The 18,491-nt window shown below is 38.6% G+C and overlaps 1 protein-coding gene across 1 annotated transcript in view; it reads left to right on the plus strand.

Annotated features, from left to right (window-relative positions):
* Window positions 1–18,491, plus strand: part of AGBL1 (AGBL carboxypeptidase 1) — a 957,838-nt gene that overhangs the window by 370,598 nt on the left and 568,749 nt on the right. Inside the window, 1 exon segment of the mRNA XM_071212624.1 lies at window positions 16,465–16,645. Within this exon segment, the coding sequence (XP_071068725.1) occupies window positions 16,465–16,645 (181 nt within the window).

Here is an 18,491-nt window from a genome sequence, read left to right on the forward strand (position 1 = left end):
AAATCTTACCTACAAATTCCTTTGAAAGGCAATGAAAATTTTATGAATACTAAATTTAACAATTAATGAAGTTGACATAATACTCTATTTTTTAGACAATTAAACATTTATTTTAATTTAGGAGCTCCTTTTCATAGTTTGGAGCCACTACATTTTTTTCAGGTCTCAAATATTTTTGAGTCTGACAAAGCTTGTTGGCTCCTAGCACTGTGGTTAGGGGACTGAGGGGTTAAGGACTGGGCTTGGCCTCCCTGACTTGAGGCTTATTCCAGTTAGATGGGAAATGTGAGAATTGCAAGCCAGGATGGACTGAAACTATAAATGATATAGTAGATGGATGTACCAGCTAATAGAGGAGCACAGGTTCAGGAGTTCTTAAGTCAACTCTGATGATGTAAGAAGAAAGGCTTTCCTGGAATGGGTGAAATTTGAGTTGAACTTTGAAATTCAATAAAAATTGATTAAGCAGAGTGGAAGGGAGAGGGCTTCCCTTCCAGAAGAAAGAGGCTGTGCAACGATATGGAGCAGGAAAGAGGATGATGATCCAGGAGACCATGAGGTATACTGTGTGCCTGCGTGTGGGTGTGGCACGAACCTTGGGCAGGCAGGTCATGAAGAGCCCCTGTGTCCCAATAAGAAGTCTTAATTTCATGCTGAGCGCAATGGGATGAAACTGAATGTTTTGAAGGAATGGGGATGGAAAGGATGGATGATATTTAAAATAAACATTTAGGAGGTAGAAAAGTCAGGACTTGGTAACTGCCTCAGTTTTCTAGGGCTTCCACAACAAAGTACAAAATGGATGGCTTTAAACAACAGAAATCTATCATCTCACAGCTCTGTAGGCTAGCGGGCTAAAACCAAGGTGTCAGCCAGGCAGCCTCCCTCTGACGTCGGCAGGGAAGAACTGTTCCATGCTCCTCTCTTGGCTTCTGGCAGCCATCTGCAGTCCTTAGAGTGCCAAGGCTCATGACATAAGTCAATCCATCACAACCCAATTTCCGAATGAGATCCCATTCACAGGTACCAGAGGGGAGGACTTAAATATTTCTTTTGGAGAGAACGCAGTTCAACCCATTGCAGTAACCCTGGGGATGTGGGGTGGGTGGATGTACACGGCCCCACTTCTGGGTCAGCTGACTGAGAGGTCACATGAAGTACCCTCACCAAGTCAGGCCATGGCACCATGGCAGGATCGGGGGCCACGAGGGTCACGATGGTGAGTTCAGCATGACCAACCGAGTCTGAAGGCACGTGTCCAGGATTCGCACCTCGGCCTTTTGCTGCCCATGCCACAAAGACACTTGCATAAAGGTTTCAAGGAGGCAGAAGGAAATATTGGCAAGATGCAGTCAAAAGCAAGTCTTTGATCCCGGTAGGGGCCCAGTTAGAAGCTGGGAACGGTATTATATGCAAATCTCAAGTTCCTATTTCCAGACCCATTCACCACACACTCAGTGGATTCCATACTTCCTAGGAGTTCTTGTCCTGTCAGGGGCTCTTTCTTGTTGCCCAATCATCTGTAAATATACCTAATCCAGAAGGTGAATACATTTAAATGGCTTAAACATAAAAGGCAGGTTGCCAAGCAACTGGGAATCTGAAATACTCGTCAGATTGTGTAAGTGAAGAACTGGCAGGTCACCACTGTGGTAATTTTGATTGGAACAGCAGCTACAATAATCCTCTTTCTTTGTATTTGTTGTCTCTTTCCTTCCCTCACTCCCTCCTTCCATCTCTTACCCTAAACCTGCAGCTGAGCCTTCATTTTAACATATAGTCCCACATGTGCCCATAATAGTGCGCAGTTCTGTTTGTAGTGTGACCAAGCCACAAGGTTATTTTCCTGTACCACCTTTCCCCAGCCCTTCCGCACATCCATGCTTCCCAGAGCAACCTGTGCCAAGCCAACCCTTGCAAGAGTAAAAATTTCCAGGTCTCAAAGCAAGTAACACAGGTATAGAAATTCCCTGCCACAGTTTCCATTTTTTTTTGAGGTTTATTTTTTATTTATTTCTCTTCCCTGCCCCCCTGTCCCCCCAACCCCTCCAGTTGTCTACTCTCTGTGTCCATTCACTGTGTGTTTTTCTGTGGGAATCTGTGTCTCTTTTTGTTGTATCATCTTGCTGTGTCAGCTCTCCATGTGTGCAGCGCCATTCCAGGGCAGGCTGCACTTTCTTTCGTGCTGGGCGGCTCTCCTTACAGGGAATACTCCTTGCGCATGGGGCTCCCCTATGCGGGGGACACCCCTGCGTGGCACGGCACTCCTTGCGCGCATCAGCACTGCGCATGGGCCAGCTCCACACAGGTCAAGGTCCCATGTGGTAGGTGGACGCCCTATCCCTTGGGCCAAGTCCACTTCCTTGTTTCTGTTTTAAACTGCGTTGCTTCAGTGTCAGGTCGTGACCTATGTTTTGGACTTGAGACTCTTTTTTTAAAACATTTATTTATTTAGGTCCCCCCTCCCCCCTCCCCCGGTGTCTGCTCTCTGTGTCCATTCGCTGTGTGTTCTGTGTCTGCTTATATTCTTATGAGGTGGATCTGGAACTGATTCTGAGACCTTCAATTGTCTCCTCCTACCTTACTGGTTCTTATGACTCAGGGCTGTAATTTATTCATGGTTGTTTTCACTCAGTGGTTTTCTGCTATCTAAATGGCAGCTGCCTTGAATGGCCGGAGCTGGGAAGGACGTGGGGGGCGGCTAAGGTACATGAAAGATGCTGAACTGGAGACCAGGTTTGTAATTTATAATTATGAAAAAAGAATCACCCTAATTGCTCATTTAAAATTTTCTGTCACACTTGAAATCACACTTTTCCCCCCACTCTTCTGATCGCCCCTGCCTTATTCACTGATGTTTAGTAACATCCTGTAACAAAGTTGCCTCAGCAGCCACGTTAAGCTGCAGAGGCAGAAACTTGTCTTCCAGAGGAAACACTGTTATAGGAACTAAGAGCGTGCTCCCTGGAGGACCTTGGATCCCTTCCTCATTCAAATACTATCAGGGAAATAGAGAGCAAAGCAAGAAACCCCTATGTGACCCGAGAGCAGAATTATTCACTAGACTGTATTTCAATGTTTTCTGAGCAAAGCCAATAGCTTTTTAATCTCTTTCTTCAAGATTCTTATGTTTCAGTGCCTTATAATGTGCTTAAACCTGGTGAAATGTAATACGGTGTAATAAGGTGGGATGTGTTGGGTGAGTCTTTATGGAGCATGAAAAGGTCCCCCTTCCATCTCCTTTCGGTTATTTATGTTGCTAGAGAAGGTTACATGGTGCAAGGGCTCTGTAGAGATAAGTGCTCAGGCCAGGCGCTCTGGCAGGAGATTGCTTGAGTCTTGGCCATCTCTTTATAAAGACATCCATTCAAAAACAGCCTGCAGTGATTTGGCCTCATGACCAGAGTCCTGTAGGTGTGAAGAGCCTTCATGAGACCTCCTGGAACTTGAGGGAATTAATTCATGCTTTGCTCCACGCAGCATTAATTCAACTTGGGAGTTTTGGGGCAAAGGAGCCAGTAGGGATGAATGTGGACCAGCAGGTCTGGGGCACTGCTGATGATCACAAACTGAGATCCGCTGATAGAGTTGGGGGAGGGGGAGGCGAGTGTAGCAGCATCTGTCTGCAATTTTCCTGATGCGATTACATACTCTTCCCAAGTGACTGTCGTTTCTGTATGTAGTAAATTTCTCAAACCCCTTCCAAATCGTTTATTCTTATACTGTATATATTATGTATCATTATGGCACAGATGTATTATTTTTTACTTGCCGGTATATTCTAATATAACAAAATCTCCAGAAATGTCTGTACGGTCTGATGAAGATGAGGAAATGCAGATGAATTTCCTCGTATTTATGCAGATTCTAAAATTGTTATCTCAGCCTCGTTTATACACTTCCTCTTGGTTATCTGAAATTGCCCAGGAATAGATTTGCTGATTTTCTTTTCATTTATACCCATTATCTGAGCCCAATTTCTTATAGCTTAGGGACAGAAGGGTACAAAATAAGAGGCAAGATTGTCCTTTGCAAAGAAATCTGGGTTTGTCATATTTCAAAATTGGATTGTTTCATGACAATGGTGGCGATGAAACAGAATGTTTGTTTGGGAAAAGTGCCTCATTCTTTTTTTTCATTTTCTCACTGTCTCAACTGTGTTCTACTAGGTCATGATAATCTTTTACTATTAGGTGCAGTAAAGGGTTTCCGTAAGAGAATTGATGGAGGGTCTAGGGCTGTATTATCTGTTCTGGTAGCCCTGAGTCACAGGTGATTATTTTGAGCACTTGAAAAGTGGCTAGTCTGAATTGCAATGTACTGCAAATGTCAAATACACACTGGACTTCAGATATTTCAGTATATATAAAAAAATGTAAATGTATCTTTCTCCTATTGATTACATTTTGAAATAGCAATTTGGATCTTTGGGGGTAATTACAATAGATTATTAAAATTCATTGCACCTGTTTTTTTGTTGTTTTTTTACTTTTAAAAATGTGACTAGTAGGAAAAAAAAAGTATGTATTTCTGTTAGATGGTGAATGCTTTGCTACTCCAAGTGTGATCATCAGACCAGCAATTCTGGTACCACCTGGGAGCGTATTAGAAATGGAGTCGCTCAGGACCCATCCTAGATTCAGTGAAACAGAATCTGCTTTTTAAGAATTTGCCAGATGACCACACACACCTTAAAGTTTGAGAAACTCCGCTTTAGTTGAGGGCAATTTCTAAGGCCAAAATTCTTTCACTCCCCATAAATATCTATTGTTTTCCCACAAGAACTGTGAGTTCTTTGCAGACAGAGAATCTGTCTAAGACTCTCAGTATCCTCAACATTTTGTATAGCCCTGCACTCATAGAAGATATTCAATAAATGTTGGATAAATGAATGGGCACATAATCCCGCCTACCATTTCAAGGATGGAAACTTTTTCAGTGGTCACAAAAAAATGGAAGATTCTGATGGATTGCTACAGTTGAAAGCAAATAATTTAAAGTGCTCTGATACGGAAGAATGTCTTCCTTTTGCATGCTAGGAACCTAACTGGTCTCCCTGCCTGAACTTTTAAAATGTTGCTCTGGTTCCATCTGAAATGGGGCAAAAGTAAAAATTAGATCATGGTACTTCCCTGCTCAAAACCCCTGGAATGTCCCATCACAGCCACAATCTTTCTCAGTAAAACCTCACATAATCTGGCTCTTGTCTGCTTTTCTCACCTCATCTCCTAATGCCTACTCTTCACACTCACTAGTCTAGCCCTACTTAACTTCATTCTACTTCTTTAACAGGGTACTTTTCCCTCAATTCAGAGGGGTCTTTGCTGTGAACTCCCTCAGAGAGTCCTCCCTTGACCATCTTTTAGAAATGATATCCCCACCCCTCTACTATCATTCTCCATGTCCTCACCCTAATGTATTTTGTTCATAGTACTATATTATGTTATTGCTTGCATTGGAAAGTAAATTCCTGGATGGCTGGGATTTTGACTTCTTCACTGTTACAGCTCCAATCCCTATTATAGTATCTGGACCATCATGAGAAATCAATAAATGCTTCTTGAGTGAATGAATGAAAAATGAGTGAATATGTCGTAACCAGACTAGGCAAGGAGGGGTAAATTACAGTAACTAACTACAATTAATCATCCCATCTGCTTAGCAAACATTTTCTGCATAATCCCTATGTGCATAGTTTTAGGGACTGAGAAATAAGTTAACAGGCAGGGTAGTGATGAGAGCAAACATGGAAATGGGTTCTAATGTCACATGGTGTGTTGTATGCAGATATGTAGATAACATGCCATGGGACCTCAGAGAACAGAGCTCTTCTCTCTGCATGGGTGAATCAAAAGGCTCAGGGAGTAGGACAAAAAGAATTTGCCTGGCAGAGAAGTTGGGGGAAAGGCTAACAGATGAGGGAACAGCTGTGAAAGGGAAAAGACCTGGTGTGTTTTGGGAACGGTGAAAAGTAGGGTGAAGACTGGTTCAGGAGTGGCAGGAAAAGACCAGACAATCCAATCTGAGGCCAGCTGGTAGGGAATTTCAATGAGGACTCCATCATAGTTATCATGAGGAAGTTACTGCAGTCAGAGTTGGTTTGTGTGTGTGTGTGTGTTTGCCTTTAGGTCACTTGAACTGTCTGTGGGGATGGATCTGTGGATGTAAGCATGTGGCTAAGGAGAGAGGGATGGATGGTTGAGAGAGGAGGGATGAGAGAGGGTGCAGCCTTGGAGGTCCTAGGCATCAGAGGAAGATGCATTTTACTTGAAAATTTCTCATTCTATTGAGTTGTGTGTATTAACTATAATTTGTGAAAACAGTTTAAAAAATTTAAGGAAAAGATTCAGGGACTTTCAATAGGAAGATCGTGATCCTCCAGTCAGTTTCTCCAGCCTATCCACTATGATGGACCTTCGGTCAGCCTTTGCCTCCATGGCACTTTCTCTGCTGACCAAGGAGAGTGGGACCATGAGCATCTGCATCTCTTTGGTGAAAACTAAGAAAACTCTCTGGAGAAAGAAGCCAGAACTTCCCCAGCTACATGCCATCTGAGGGTATGGAAGTCACAGGTCAGGTTTGGGAAATATGCAGCATGCAGAGTTCTGGAAGGGGCTTCTTGCCTCTGGGGGATGGTAAGGGGGTATGGATGAGGATTAGCAATTTGGGGGATAGTTGAGGATTTTTACTCAGCATTTGCAGCAGCGGTGACTATGAACAGTCAGGAAGCTCCAATCTGGTCAGTTCCCTTATTCTGTTGGCATTAGGGTCAGAAAGATCACAGCTTAAGAGTTTGTTAATGTTAGAGCAGACAGACCCTCCTCACCTAGAAAGGACTTGTACTCCAGTAGTTGGGAGAAGCAAGAGTGATTCTTCCCACACTTCATTGTTCTGAAGCTGACTTTTAACAGCGATCACCCACACTTTTCTATTTTTTTCTGCTGCCACCCAACTTTTGACCACTTCACTGCTTATTAGCACTTGCACCTGAATATTGGAAAAGAGATGAAGCTCCATGCAATTTTGCTCCTTGTTAGCATATCTATTAAAAGAATACAGAAGAAGATGACAGAATTGAAGGGAATTGAAATCATTAGCTAAAAAGTTGAATTTTTATTTACATTTTTCACATCACGATTGATAATCACTGAATTTAGTGCTGCAAAGGACTGAAGTGAGCCTTAATTTACAGGTCAGAAATTGAGATTTTAAAATATTTTAATTTGCCCAAATCCATTTAATTAGTTAAGCACAGCCAGCCCTCAAACCTAGGTCTCCCAATTCATAATTTATCTGGTGCTTGTTTCCCCTTCGACATGCAGTGTTTTCTCCTGATAGGCTTCATTTCAGTTTTCATCTTAAAAATACACATAGTATAAGACCTGAAAAATGAATACGACTGGATTTTGATTCAGAACACCTAAGTTTTTTCATTTGCTTTTTCTAATTTCTAGTCTTAGGAATAAGAAATTATTCATAATTTAGCCATCTTGCCTACCTCACTGATTTATTCTGAGCACCAATAGAAAAATTAGGCAAAAGTGCCTTCTCAGTTTATAAGGTATTCTAGAAATGCCACAAATGTGTTTTCATATAGACCCACACATTTTAACCTGGCTTGCCAAAATTATTTGCTAATTTGTCAGGTATCCACCAGTTGTGGTAATATGGCATGGCTTTAGAGGACTCTTTTTATTTTACATTATTGAGGAAATTCTGTCTGAGAAATTAGAGACATATTTAGAGAGAAAGGAAAAGGTTATTATTTGTTGGTGTTAGGATTGCCTATCTGTAAATCTAAATCGAATTAAAGAAAACGTAAAAATAAAAGTATAGGAATGTTCAATAACTTGGAAATTCCAATAAAAACATCCTCCTTTTCTTTGAAACCATGTGAAAAGAACAAGCACAACAGAAAACAAAAACAAACTCCATTTTCTGTAGAACAAGGAGAGAATCTACCAAGTAGTTGTATGGACTCTTAAAAGCAGCCAAATCCTTGTGGGAGCTCAGTGGAATGCAGAGAGAGAAAAGTAGAAGACAGAGAGTTCACTAGTAGGGGCCATATAATTTCGTATCTAGCCAAAATATTGTTGAAAACTGAAGTTGACACAATTTCATTTTTCAGGCAAACAAACAGTAAAAGTGTTCATTGCTAATAGACCCATACTTGAAGATATATTAAAGTGTGACTTTTTGGGAAGAAGAAAAATGAAATATGATGGAAACTTGTAGAGCAATAAGGAGACAGCAATTAAAAGGATAAATATATGATTTAATCTAAATTAATATTGGCTTTATCAAATAATATGGATTTTAAGATATACAATGGGAATTAAAATAGATTAGATTACACTGTAGTAAGTCAAAGATGTATATTATAATCTCTAAGATAACCAATTAAAGTAGAATAAAAGAGTATATAACTACAAAGGTAAGGGAACAATGAGGAAACAATACCAAGCCAACCTGAATAAAGATAGGAAAGAAAATAGTTAAGAAAATAACAGAACAAATAATAAAATGGTAGCTTACCTTATATGCATATTGCTAAATATTCCAGTTAAAATAAAATAATGTCAGAATGGATTAAATACAGTACTCAACTACATGGTGTTTATAAGACAAATAGATAACAAAAAGTTACAGAAAGGTTGAAAGTAAAGGAATGGAAAAAGATACATTGTAAGTGGTAATAAAAAAGCCAGCATAGCTTTAAGGGAAAATTGTTTAGGAGAAATAGAGAGAGACCTCATAATGATAAAAAGTTTAGTTAATCAGATAAATATAATGATTCTAAATCTGTATGCATTTACTAAGACAACTTTAAAATAAATGAATCAAAAATCAGTAACATTATAAGGAGAAATAGAAAATCCCACAATCATCTTTGGAGATTTAAAAAATATACTTTTTTCAGTAATTACTAGAACAACAGACAAAATATCAGTAAGATTATTTGAACAATATTATAATTTTAGTCTGCTAGGCTGCTGAAAGCAATATACCAGAAATGGGTTGAGTTTTACAATGGGGATTTATTGGCTTACATGCTTATCATTCTGAGGTTGAGAAAAATGTCCAAATCAAGGCATTATCAGGCTATGCTTTCTCCCTGAAGATCAGTTAGTTGCCAGTGATTCTGAACTCCTCTGTTACATGGCAAGGCACATGGCAGTGTCTGCTGGTCTTTTCCTTCTCTTCTTGGTTTTGTTGCTTCAGCTTCCAGATTCCATTGCTTTCTCCATTTTTGTATGAATTTCATTCTCTTAAAAGAACTATAGTTAAGAGGATTAAGGCTTACCCTGGGCTAGGCCTTACTGAAGTAAGCTAATCAAAAGACTCTTAACTGAAGTAACCTGTTCATACAGCCCTAGTTACAATTGGTTTACACTCACAGGAATGGATTAGCTATAAGAACATGATTTTCTGGGATCCATCCAGCTTCAAACTCTCATAATGATTTATAAACTTGATCTAAGTGGAATACTTTACTCAACAACATTCTTTTAAGTACATGGGTAGCATTTACAAAATTTTATCATTTTCTGGGTCAGTGATCTAAGTACCATCTCAATTTCTTGGTAAAAGAACAAAAACATTGACTCCAAAAGAAGTGAAAGGGAAGAAAAATAAAAATTAAGAGCAGAAATTAATGAAATAGAAAGTAAATTTAAAATAAAGAAAAGTTGCAAAGAGTTGATTCTTGGAAAACATTAAACATGCTAAACTCCTTTTGAGATTGGTCTGGAAATAAACCCCTATATCAGGAATAAAAATAAGGAAGAGGCATCACAAAAAATTCTGACACTTAAATATAATATTTTTATAAACTTTTTGCCCAAAATTTGAAAATATAGGTTAAAAATACAAAATTCTTGAGATGTATATTACCAAACAGACAAAAGAAGAAATAGAAAATTTAAATAGTTGGATTTGTTATCAAGTAATTTGGATGTGCTTTTAAATAATTTGGATTTGTTATTATATAAGTTGGATTGTTATTAAAATCCTCTGAAAAAGAAATTACATATTCCTAGATGCCTTTACCAAGGAATTTTACCAAACATTTAAAGAAGAAATAATTCCAATCTTATGAAAATCTTTCAGAGAACAGAAAAAGAGGTAATGCTTTCCAGCCCTTTGTAACTTGGATACATTAGCCTAAAGAGTATATTATAGAAAAGAAAAAATTCAGGCCAATTTCTCTCATGAGACATATATGCAAAAATCCTAAAGAAATAATTAACTGAATTGGAATTACATAAAATATATCATAATCAAATTTATTTTAATCCAGGAGTGTGAGGATGATACAATTTGACAAAAAAATAAATGTTAAAATAATATGATGCTTGATATTTGCTTTAAAAAATCTTTTGAGAGGAGAGTAGGTGAGAGTATAGACGAAACAAGAGTAGTTGTAAATTGATGATTGTTGTACCTAGGTGATTGATACATTTGTGTATTTATGAAGTTTTTCAAGAAAAGAAGCACAAATTAAAAAGCCATGTAATTTAACACATTAACAAAATAAAGGAGAAAATAATAAGTTTATCGCAATAGATGCTGAAAAGTCTCTAAAATTTTTTATATAATTTAAGATTATAATCTCTTATCATCTAAGAATAGAGGGGAATTTACCTAATTTCATGAAGAATCCTTTAAATCTAGGCTTAATGGTGAAATATTGAAAGCTTTCATTCTGAGATTGGGACAAGGATTGTCTCTATTAACATTTCTATTCAGCATGGTCCTGGAGAACCTAATTAGTGCAATACACCAGGGTTTCTCAGTCTCACCACTGTTTACATTTGGGGCCAGATACTTTTTTTGTTGCTGCAGGGGGGCTACTCTGTGCTTTTAGAATGTTTAGCAGCATCCATGGCCTCTACCCTGTAGATGCCAGTATTACCTCATCCCCCAGCTGTGATAACCAAAATGTCTCTAGACATTGTCAAATGTCTCCTGGATGACAAAGCCTCCCCCCACCCCCCTGCTTTGAGAACCAAGAGAAACAATGAGCCAAGAAAAAGGAAAATAGATAAGACAGGAAAAATAAAATTCTTATTTGCAGAAGATTTAATGTATAGAAAATCCTCAAGTATACACAGATAAATCACTAGAATTAATAAATTAGTCTATCAAGATTTCTGGATACAAGGTCAATATATAAACATTAATTATATTTTTATATACACTGTTGGAAAACAAAATATTTAAAAAGGGATGACAATTAGTTTGACATCAAAAAGCATCAAATGTCTTGAAATAAATTTAGTAATAGATATTGAAGAACTGTATATTAAAAACTGCAAAAAAAAATCCTGCATTAAGCTAAAGGATACCTAAATACATGCTATGTTTTTGGATCACAAAACTCAATATTGTACAGATATCAGCTTTCCTCAAATTGATAAGTAAGGTCTAAGGAATTACAGTAAAAACCCAACCAAGGAGGCAGATGTGGCTTGGGTGATGCAGCCTCCATCTACCATATGGGAGTCCCAAGTTCAATCCCTGGGGCCTCCTGGTGAAAAAGAAGAGAAAGCATGCTTGCGTGGTAAGTCAGTGCACGCGTGGTGAGCCGAGTGCACATGTGGCAAGCCGAGTGCCCATGTGAGTGCCAATGCGGCAAGCTGAGTGCCCGCGTGTGAGCAAGTGCTCACAGCGGTGAGCCAGTGTCTGTGCAAGTGAGTCGCTCAGCAAGATGATGATGCAACAAAAGAGAGACGAATAGTCAAGGTGAAGTGTAGCAGGAACCGGGAACTGAGGTGTCACAGCTGACAGGGAACTTCTCTTCACATCGGAGGTCTCCAGGATGGAACCCTGGTGAATCCTAGAGGAGAAAAAATGAGAAGAGAGGACAAAAAGAGAAATAGATACAAAGGATGGCACAGTGAATGGACACAGACAGCAAAACCAACAGCGTGGGGGAGGGGGAGGGAGAGGAGGAGAAGGGGGAAAAATAAATCAATGACTCTTTAAGAAATAAAAGTCCACCCACGATTTTTAAAAAACATATTTTTAAAGCCTTTCCTCCCTTCCCCTCCCTCCCTCCTTTCCTTCCTTCCTTCCTTCCTTCCTTCCTTCCTTCCTTCCTTCCTTCCTTCCTTCCTTCCTTCCTTCCTTCCTTCCTTCCTTCCTTCCTTCCTTCCTTCCTTCCTTCCTTCCTTCCTTCCTTCCTTCCTTCCTTCCTAACTTCCTAACTTCCTAACTTCTTTCCTTTCACCTCCTTCCTATTATTTTCTTCATCTGGCAAACTTGTACTCAAATTTGACCAACCAGATCAAATGTTACCTCTTCTGTGAAAATTCATTTTTCACTCTCCTCTTCTGGGTCTGGGATGCCCTACTCTTTAAAAATAATTTTCCCTTTTGAAAATTGACATACGATATTTCTTTTTGAAGAGGCAAACATTCCAGATAAGGGTAAAGAAGACATAAAATTACTGAGATGATCTCCATTCACAGATGTGTCCCCCTTGATAGATACCTTTAATTAAATGTGACAAATACCAATGGAATCCTTCTTTGATGCCACTATCTTACCTGTTTTTTCAGTCACCCATTATATCATAAACATCTTCTCATGCCAACAGAAAAAGATCTGTCATTTTTCATGGCTACCTAGTAGCCTGTTTTATGATCATTTCCTTAACTAGTTTCCAGTGCATGGGCATTTAAGTCATTTCCAATTGCCTGGGTTATTATAAAGAAAGTTTTGATGAGCATTCACTGTACTTTGAAAATGTATTGACAAATATCCTGATTACCTTGGCTCATAATCATCTGTGCCTTTCTTTGGAACCAGATATTATTAATTCCCTGAGGGTGAAAGCCGATAACATCAGTAGGAGCTTAATATATTGTTGAAAGAAAGGAATGAATGTATGAATGTTTATGTAGTTGAGTAGATATGTATGTCATCATACATATCTTCAGTTTTTGCTCAACCTTTTTTTTAGGGTCTTTAGCTTGATTTTTCTCAGGCACAATACAACCCCCTACTTGTTCCTAATGTCTCTTTACAGATGTCACAATTGATGTAATTGCCAATACATGGCTTTAAGAATTAGAATATAGCCCAGCCATGACTCCCCATAGTCTTCTGCAAGGACTTGACTTTGGTTTTACTGACTAATGCACTGCATTGTCCTGGGTATATCAGATAATGTAAGTTGACTGGCTCAGACAATGAGTGTTCAGTTGGTGTCAAAAATTAAAAAGAGCTTAAGCTATTTTTTGAAATTTCTTCTGCTGGGCTGGGAGCACTTAACTATTGTTGCTCAATATGCTGCAAATGAAAATAGTTTAAGAACCACAAAGAGAATGATATGGAATTATAGAACTGAAAATAGGTTACTGATTTGGTACGAATTCATCAAGCCTCTTTATTTTTCAACAAGCTTTTATTGGAATATCAATAAGGCTCACTTTGGAAGGAGTGAAAAGCAACTGTGAGAAAATCATAGTGGAAAAGTTGACCTTCAGTTAATTTCAACTGTGCTCCGTTTGCTAAACATATAGCGCTCTTTCCGCTCCCCCATCCAACAATATGCTTATATAGAAAGTTCCAGTTATGAATCATTAGTTTTACATACGGAACACCCAATCCAATGCTCAATTTCTTCAGAAACTGCCTGAATTTTGTAAAAAAAAAAATCTTTTCAAACATCCATTCCTTTGCTCTTTGGTTTTTCTAAAGTAAGTTGTCCCATTTTCTCTTTGATGAGTGAAGTAGAGGTGTTAAGGATGGCCCAGGTATTAAAAATTTTTTTTATTATGTCAGTTGGTAAGTAAAATAATGATATAATAATAATCTACTCTGTTGATCAAATCTCTTAGTATTTGGTGTCAGAGAGCTTCTTAGGTAACTGAAACTCAGAATGTTTCTGGGAATAATTATCATCATTAGCAGCAGCAACAATAGTTAATCTTTTTTGAGCACTTACCATGTGTCAACAATTCTCCTCAAGCATGTTGCATGTTGAGTTGATTTAATCTTCACTACAAATGCATGACTTAGGTGCTGTTATTTTCCCCATTAACTTATAGGAGATGAAGAGGCATCAAAGTATAGAACTCAGGTAGAAAATGGCAAGCCTGGAATTGGAACCCTGGAAATATGGCTCTAAAATGTGTTCTCGAATCTATTATGCCATACTGTCTCTGATTAGGCAAATATATTTTGTACAATAACATCAGAATTTTTTTTTCTCAAACACAGGCTTTTGGCATGCCTTTCTCCTGATGGAAAACCATCACTGATTCCCTGTTTTTAAAAATAAGGCTCAATTGTTCTTTTCTGGGATACACAAGTAAACTATTATTCTCATTGCAATACTCTTTTTCACTCTTTCCTCCTCAGTCTAGAAATCATACCAAGATGTGTGCCATTCGAGATGACATCATTATAGGGATAGCTTTAAATCTGATCTTATTTCATATGTTAGGACTAGAGTTTTACAGCATGTAACAGAAAATGATTTTAATGGCTTAGCCAATGTATTCTTCTCAAATATGCATAAATAAGGAAGAAGCCAGTGAAAGTGTGGTGTAGCTCTTCAAGGAATTTATCAAGAACCTAGTTTCTTCCTGCCTTTTCAGTCCACCTTCTTGGCATGTGACTTTGATTTCCTAAATTCATATGCCACCATCCCAAACCCTTTGCTTCAGCCATGTATAGCTGTTCTTCATTCTTGAATGTGTCACTGACTTTTATTCCTCTGTGTTTTTGTGCATGTCTTTTTCTTGGCTTAGAAAACCCTTTCTCACCTTCTTCTTCTGGTAAGATGATACTTTTTCTGCAAGACCCAGTCCAAATACCACCACAACTCTGAAAATGCCCTTATCTCTTTCAGTCAGATCTATTTTTGGTCCTTTATATAAACCTCCATTAGCTCACTTGTCATGGTTTGCTTACATATTTGGTGCTACTGACAAATGCCATGGCCTCTTAGAGAACAAGAAGAATAATTTATTCAATTTTTACTACCCATTGCCTGCTGCAGTTTCTGGAAAATGCTCAAGATAATCCGATTAAGGAAAAAAATAACAATCTTAAACCCAACGCATAGATGACTTACAAGGAGCTGAGGTGACCTGCCCTCACTATAGTCAGTGAAAACATACTGACTAAACCTAGATCTCAGTGAAGTAATGTCTGTCAGCAGAAATTTGGAAGAGACAGAGTATTTTTGTTTCAGTTGATAACGTAATTCAGTAACATAAAGTTTAACATTTTGTACCTTCTATTACCTGTTCTTTAGCTCTGTTATTGAGTTATTCAGTTTGCCCTTTTTTGCACAGTATTAGAGACACAGATTGTGGCTTCAAAATGCCTACTGCTTAAGGGACAAAAAGAGATACACTGAAGTCATAGCTATTTGAATGACATAGGAAGAAATTACTGGATTACCAACATCTGGCTATTTAGTGGCTGGGTATTATAGTTGCCAAATATTTTGCTGTTGTCATTAGAATGAGCTCAGGAGCCAAACGGAATTGGTTGTGGTTACAAAAGGAAAAAAAGAGTTGAAAAAATGGGGCAAGAGGTTAAAGTATATTTGGTGAATTCCTGGTATTACCATATATCTCAACACTATGATGCCCAGATATCTTCTCTCAGCAAAAGAAGAAAGATACACTTATGATTCATTCCCTCATCAAGGAGTTCTCCTTAAGTCTGTTGAAGTCAGTTCACTCCCTGTGACTTGGCAGAGAGTATTTTTCTGACTCCCTCTGAGAAGCAAAGGAAGTATCCTGACCTGTTTCTACTGCATTCTTCTGTCAAATTGGGTTAAGTCTTAACTTATACTCATAAAGCTCCCAATAAAATACTTCTGTACTTGACTCCTATTTCTCTTTGGGAATGAGAGGAATCATACTACCTACAAACTTTATAATTGGGAAGGAGGGAACTAGCATTACCAAATGTACTGAATGACAGGCAATATGCTGAGTGTTTTACATTCTTATCTTTTGTTTTTATAACAACCAGTTGAGGGCAATATTATTGTCCCCATTTTACAGAGAAGAAAATAGCCTCAGAGAAATTAAGTCACTTGCCTAAGATCTCACAGATGGTACGTGATGAAAATATGATTCAATCTCAGATCTGTGATGTTCAGCATCATGCTATTGGACTGCATTCTAGAGGATTAAATGTTTTCTTAGGTGGTCTTGATAAAATCCACTCTTGGCCTCTTTTCATACCACTAAGTACTTATACTTTAAATGACAAACTTGAGCTCTAACTTTATACTCTCTTGAGTCTTGTAGATCTTAAAAATGGAGGCAGATGGACAATATATTAATGTAGATCAGATATGTATTAGGGACAGTCAACCTATTACGACTTTATGCCGCCCAGACATAGTTCCAGCCCCCCCCCCTGGAGACTATCTGGATGGAAATGAAAAATGCCTTTAGGTTTAATTTTCTTGTGTCCCTTTTTCTGCAGGGCAGCGTCCGTACCAGGTGATCACTGCCCGTGTTCACCCAGGAGAGAGCAATGCTAGCTGGGTGATGAAGGGGGCCTTGGAGTTCCTGGTCAGCAGTGACCCTGCAGCGAGGCTCCTGAGGGGAAATTTCATATTCAAGATCATCCCCATGCTCAACCCAGATGGTGTCATCAATGGCAAGTACGTCAGGCACCTAGCCCGACCCAGCCGTCATTTATGTTACCATGACAACACACTGTTGTTTCACCCAAGGGGTGTCAACAACACACTGTCGTTTCACTCAAGGGGCGTGCTTGGAGAGGCCTTGATCCTTGTGGCAGAATTACCTTGTCTTGGACTTCTACCCAATACATTGCCACCTGGTACCAATGACATTGTACTGTCTATGCACTTTGATGTCAGTCTCAGTTTCTTTGAATGGGTATAGGTCCATGGACAATTAATACCAGAGGGGTGTTTAGAAGTAATCTAGACCAACACTCTTCTTTTACAAAAGAGGAAACTGATGCTCCAAATAATCAAATTACTTGTTCAGGTCACATTGTGGGTTAGGGGCAAAGTCAAGGCTCAAACTGTGATCTTACAGTAAGACCAATGCTTTTATTGCCTTATTAATGTTTCCTGCCCAGAAATCTTTGTGCTTAGTTGTATTTTACTGGATTCTGGATACAACTAGAATGAAGGTGACACCCCTGCTATATGGAATGATGGCTGAAAGAGAGATTGAGGGAAGACTTCTTGCCCAGCCCCGATATGCCTTTGAAATGCATAATATGGGAAAGATGAATTCCAGTGTCTGATAAGGTCTGTTGGAAGGGGTCAGCGTCCTCAGAGTTTATGAGCTGAGGTCCAGAGGTCACATGAGGTCCCCAAGATCACATGGCTAGTGCGATATAGGAAAACAGCAACAACCAGTGAGTTGAGGTGTCAGGCCTAGCACTTGCAGGTCCCTATTGCAAACTTATGGAAAGAGGCTGGAGTCCTTTCCTATGGTAATCGATGTTTCTTACCATGGGAATGGACATTCTAGCTTATCAAAAATATAGACTACATAGCAAACACAAAATGTTGAAAGGACTATAGTTTCAAAAGCTAAAAATGTAGGAAGAATATACAATTTAAAAGAAAAATAGAAAAGATTCCAAAACATAAGTACAGAAAACTAAGAAATAGGATAATATTGACCAGGTAAAATGGAAAAGATAAAATGAGAATTAAAAAGAAATACTGGGAAGCGGACTTGGCCCAATGGATAGGGCGTCCACCTCCACATGGGAGGTCTGCAGTTCAAACCCCGGGCCTCCTTGACCCATGTGGAGCTGGCCCATGTGCAGTGCTGATGTGTGCAAGGAGTGCCTGCGCCACGCAGGGGTGTCCCCCGTATAGGGAAGCCCCACACGCAAGGAGTGTGCCACATAAGGAGGGCCACCCACTGTGAAAGAAAGTTCAGCCTATCCAAGAATGGCACTGCACACATGGAGAGCTGATGCAGCAAGATGACGCAACAAAAAGAAACACAGATTCCTGTGCCACTGACAACAACAGAAGCAGACAAAGAAGAACATACAGCAAATGGACACAGAGAACAGATAGCTGGGGTGAGGGGGGAGGGAAGGGGAGAGAAAGAAATAAAAATAAATCTTTAAAAATAAATAAATAAAAAGAAATACTGAAACAGAAGAAAATAAAAACTTCAAAGAGATGAGTTTGAAATGATTTAAACAAGAGAATGATTTAATAAAGATAAGATGAAATAGTAATTAATTTCTTTAGAAGAAAAATTAAATAAATATTAAACAGCCAAGAATAGACAAGCTTCAAATGATAAGCATAAAAAGATTAAGTTTAAAAGGTTTAAATTTAAAGATAAGATATAAAAATAGAGGAACATAAATTCTGAATGATAAAATATGTTAAACTATGCAAAAATGTAAGCAGATCATTTAAATTTTATTTTAAAGACTGTAAAAATAAATTTTCAATTGATACCAAAAAAAAAAAAAAGAGAAGGAAAGAGAAGTAAAGC

This window comes from Dasypus novemcinctus, chromosome 3, assembly GCF_030445035.2.
Source record: "Dasypus novemcinctus isolate mDasNov1 chromosome 3, mDasNov1.1.hap2, whole genome shotgun sequence".
In the NCBI taxonomy this organism is placed as follows: Eukaryota; Metazoa; Chordata; class Mammalia; order Cingulata; family Dasypodidae; genus Dasypus; species Dasypus novemcinctus.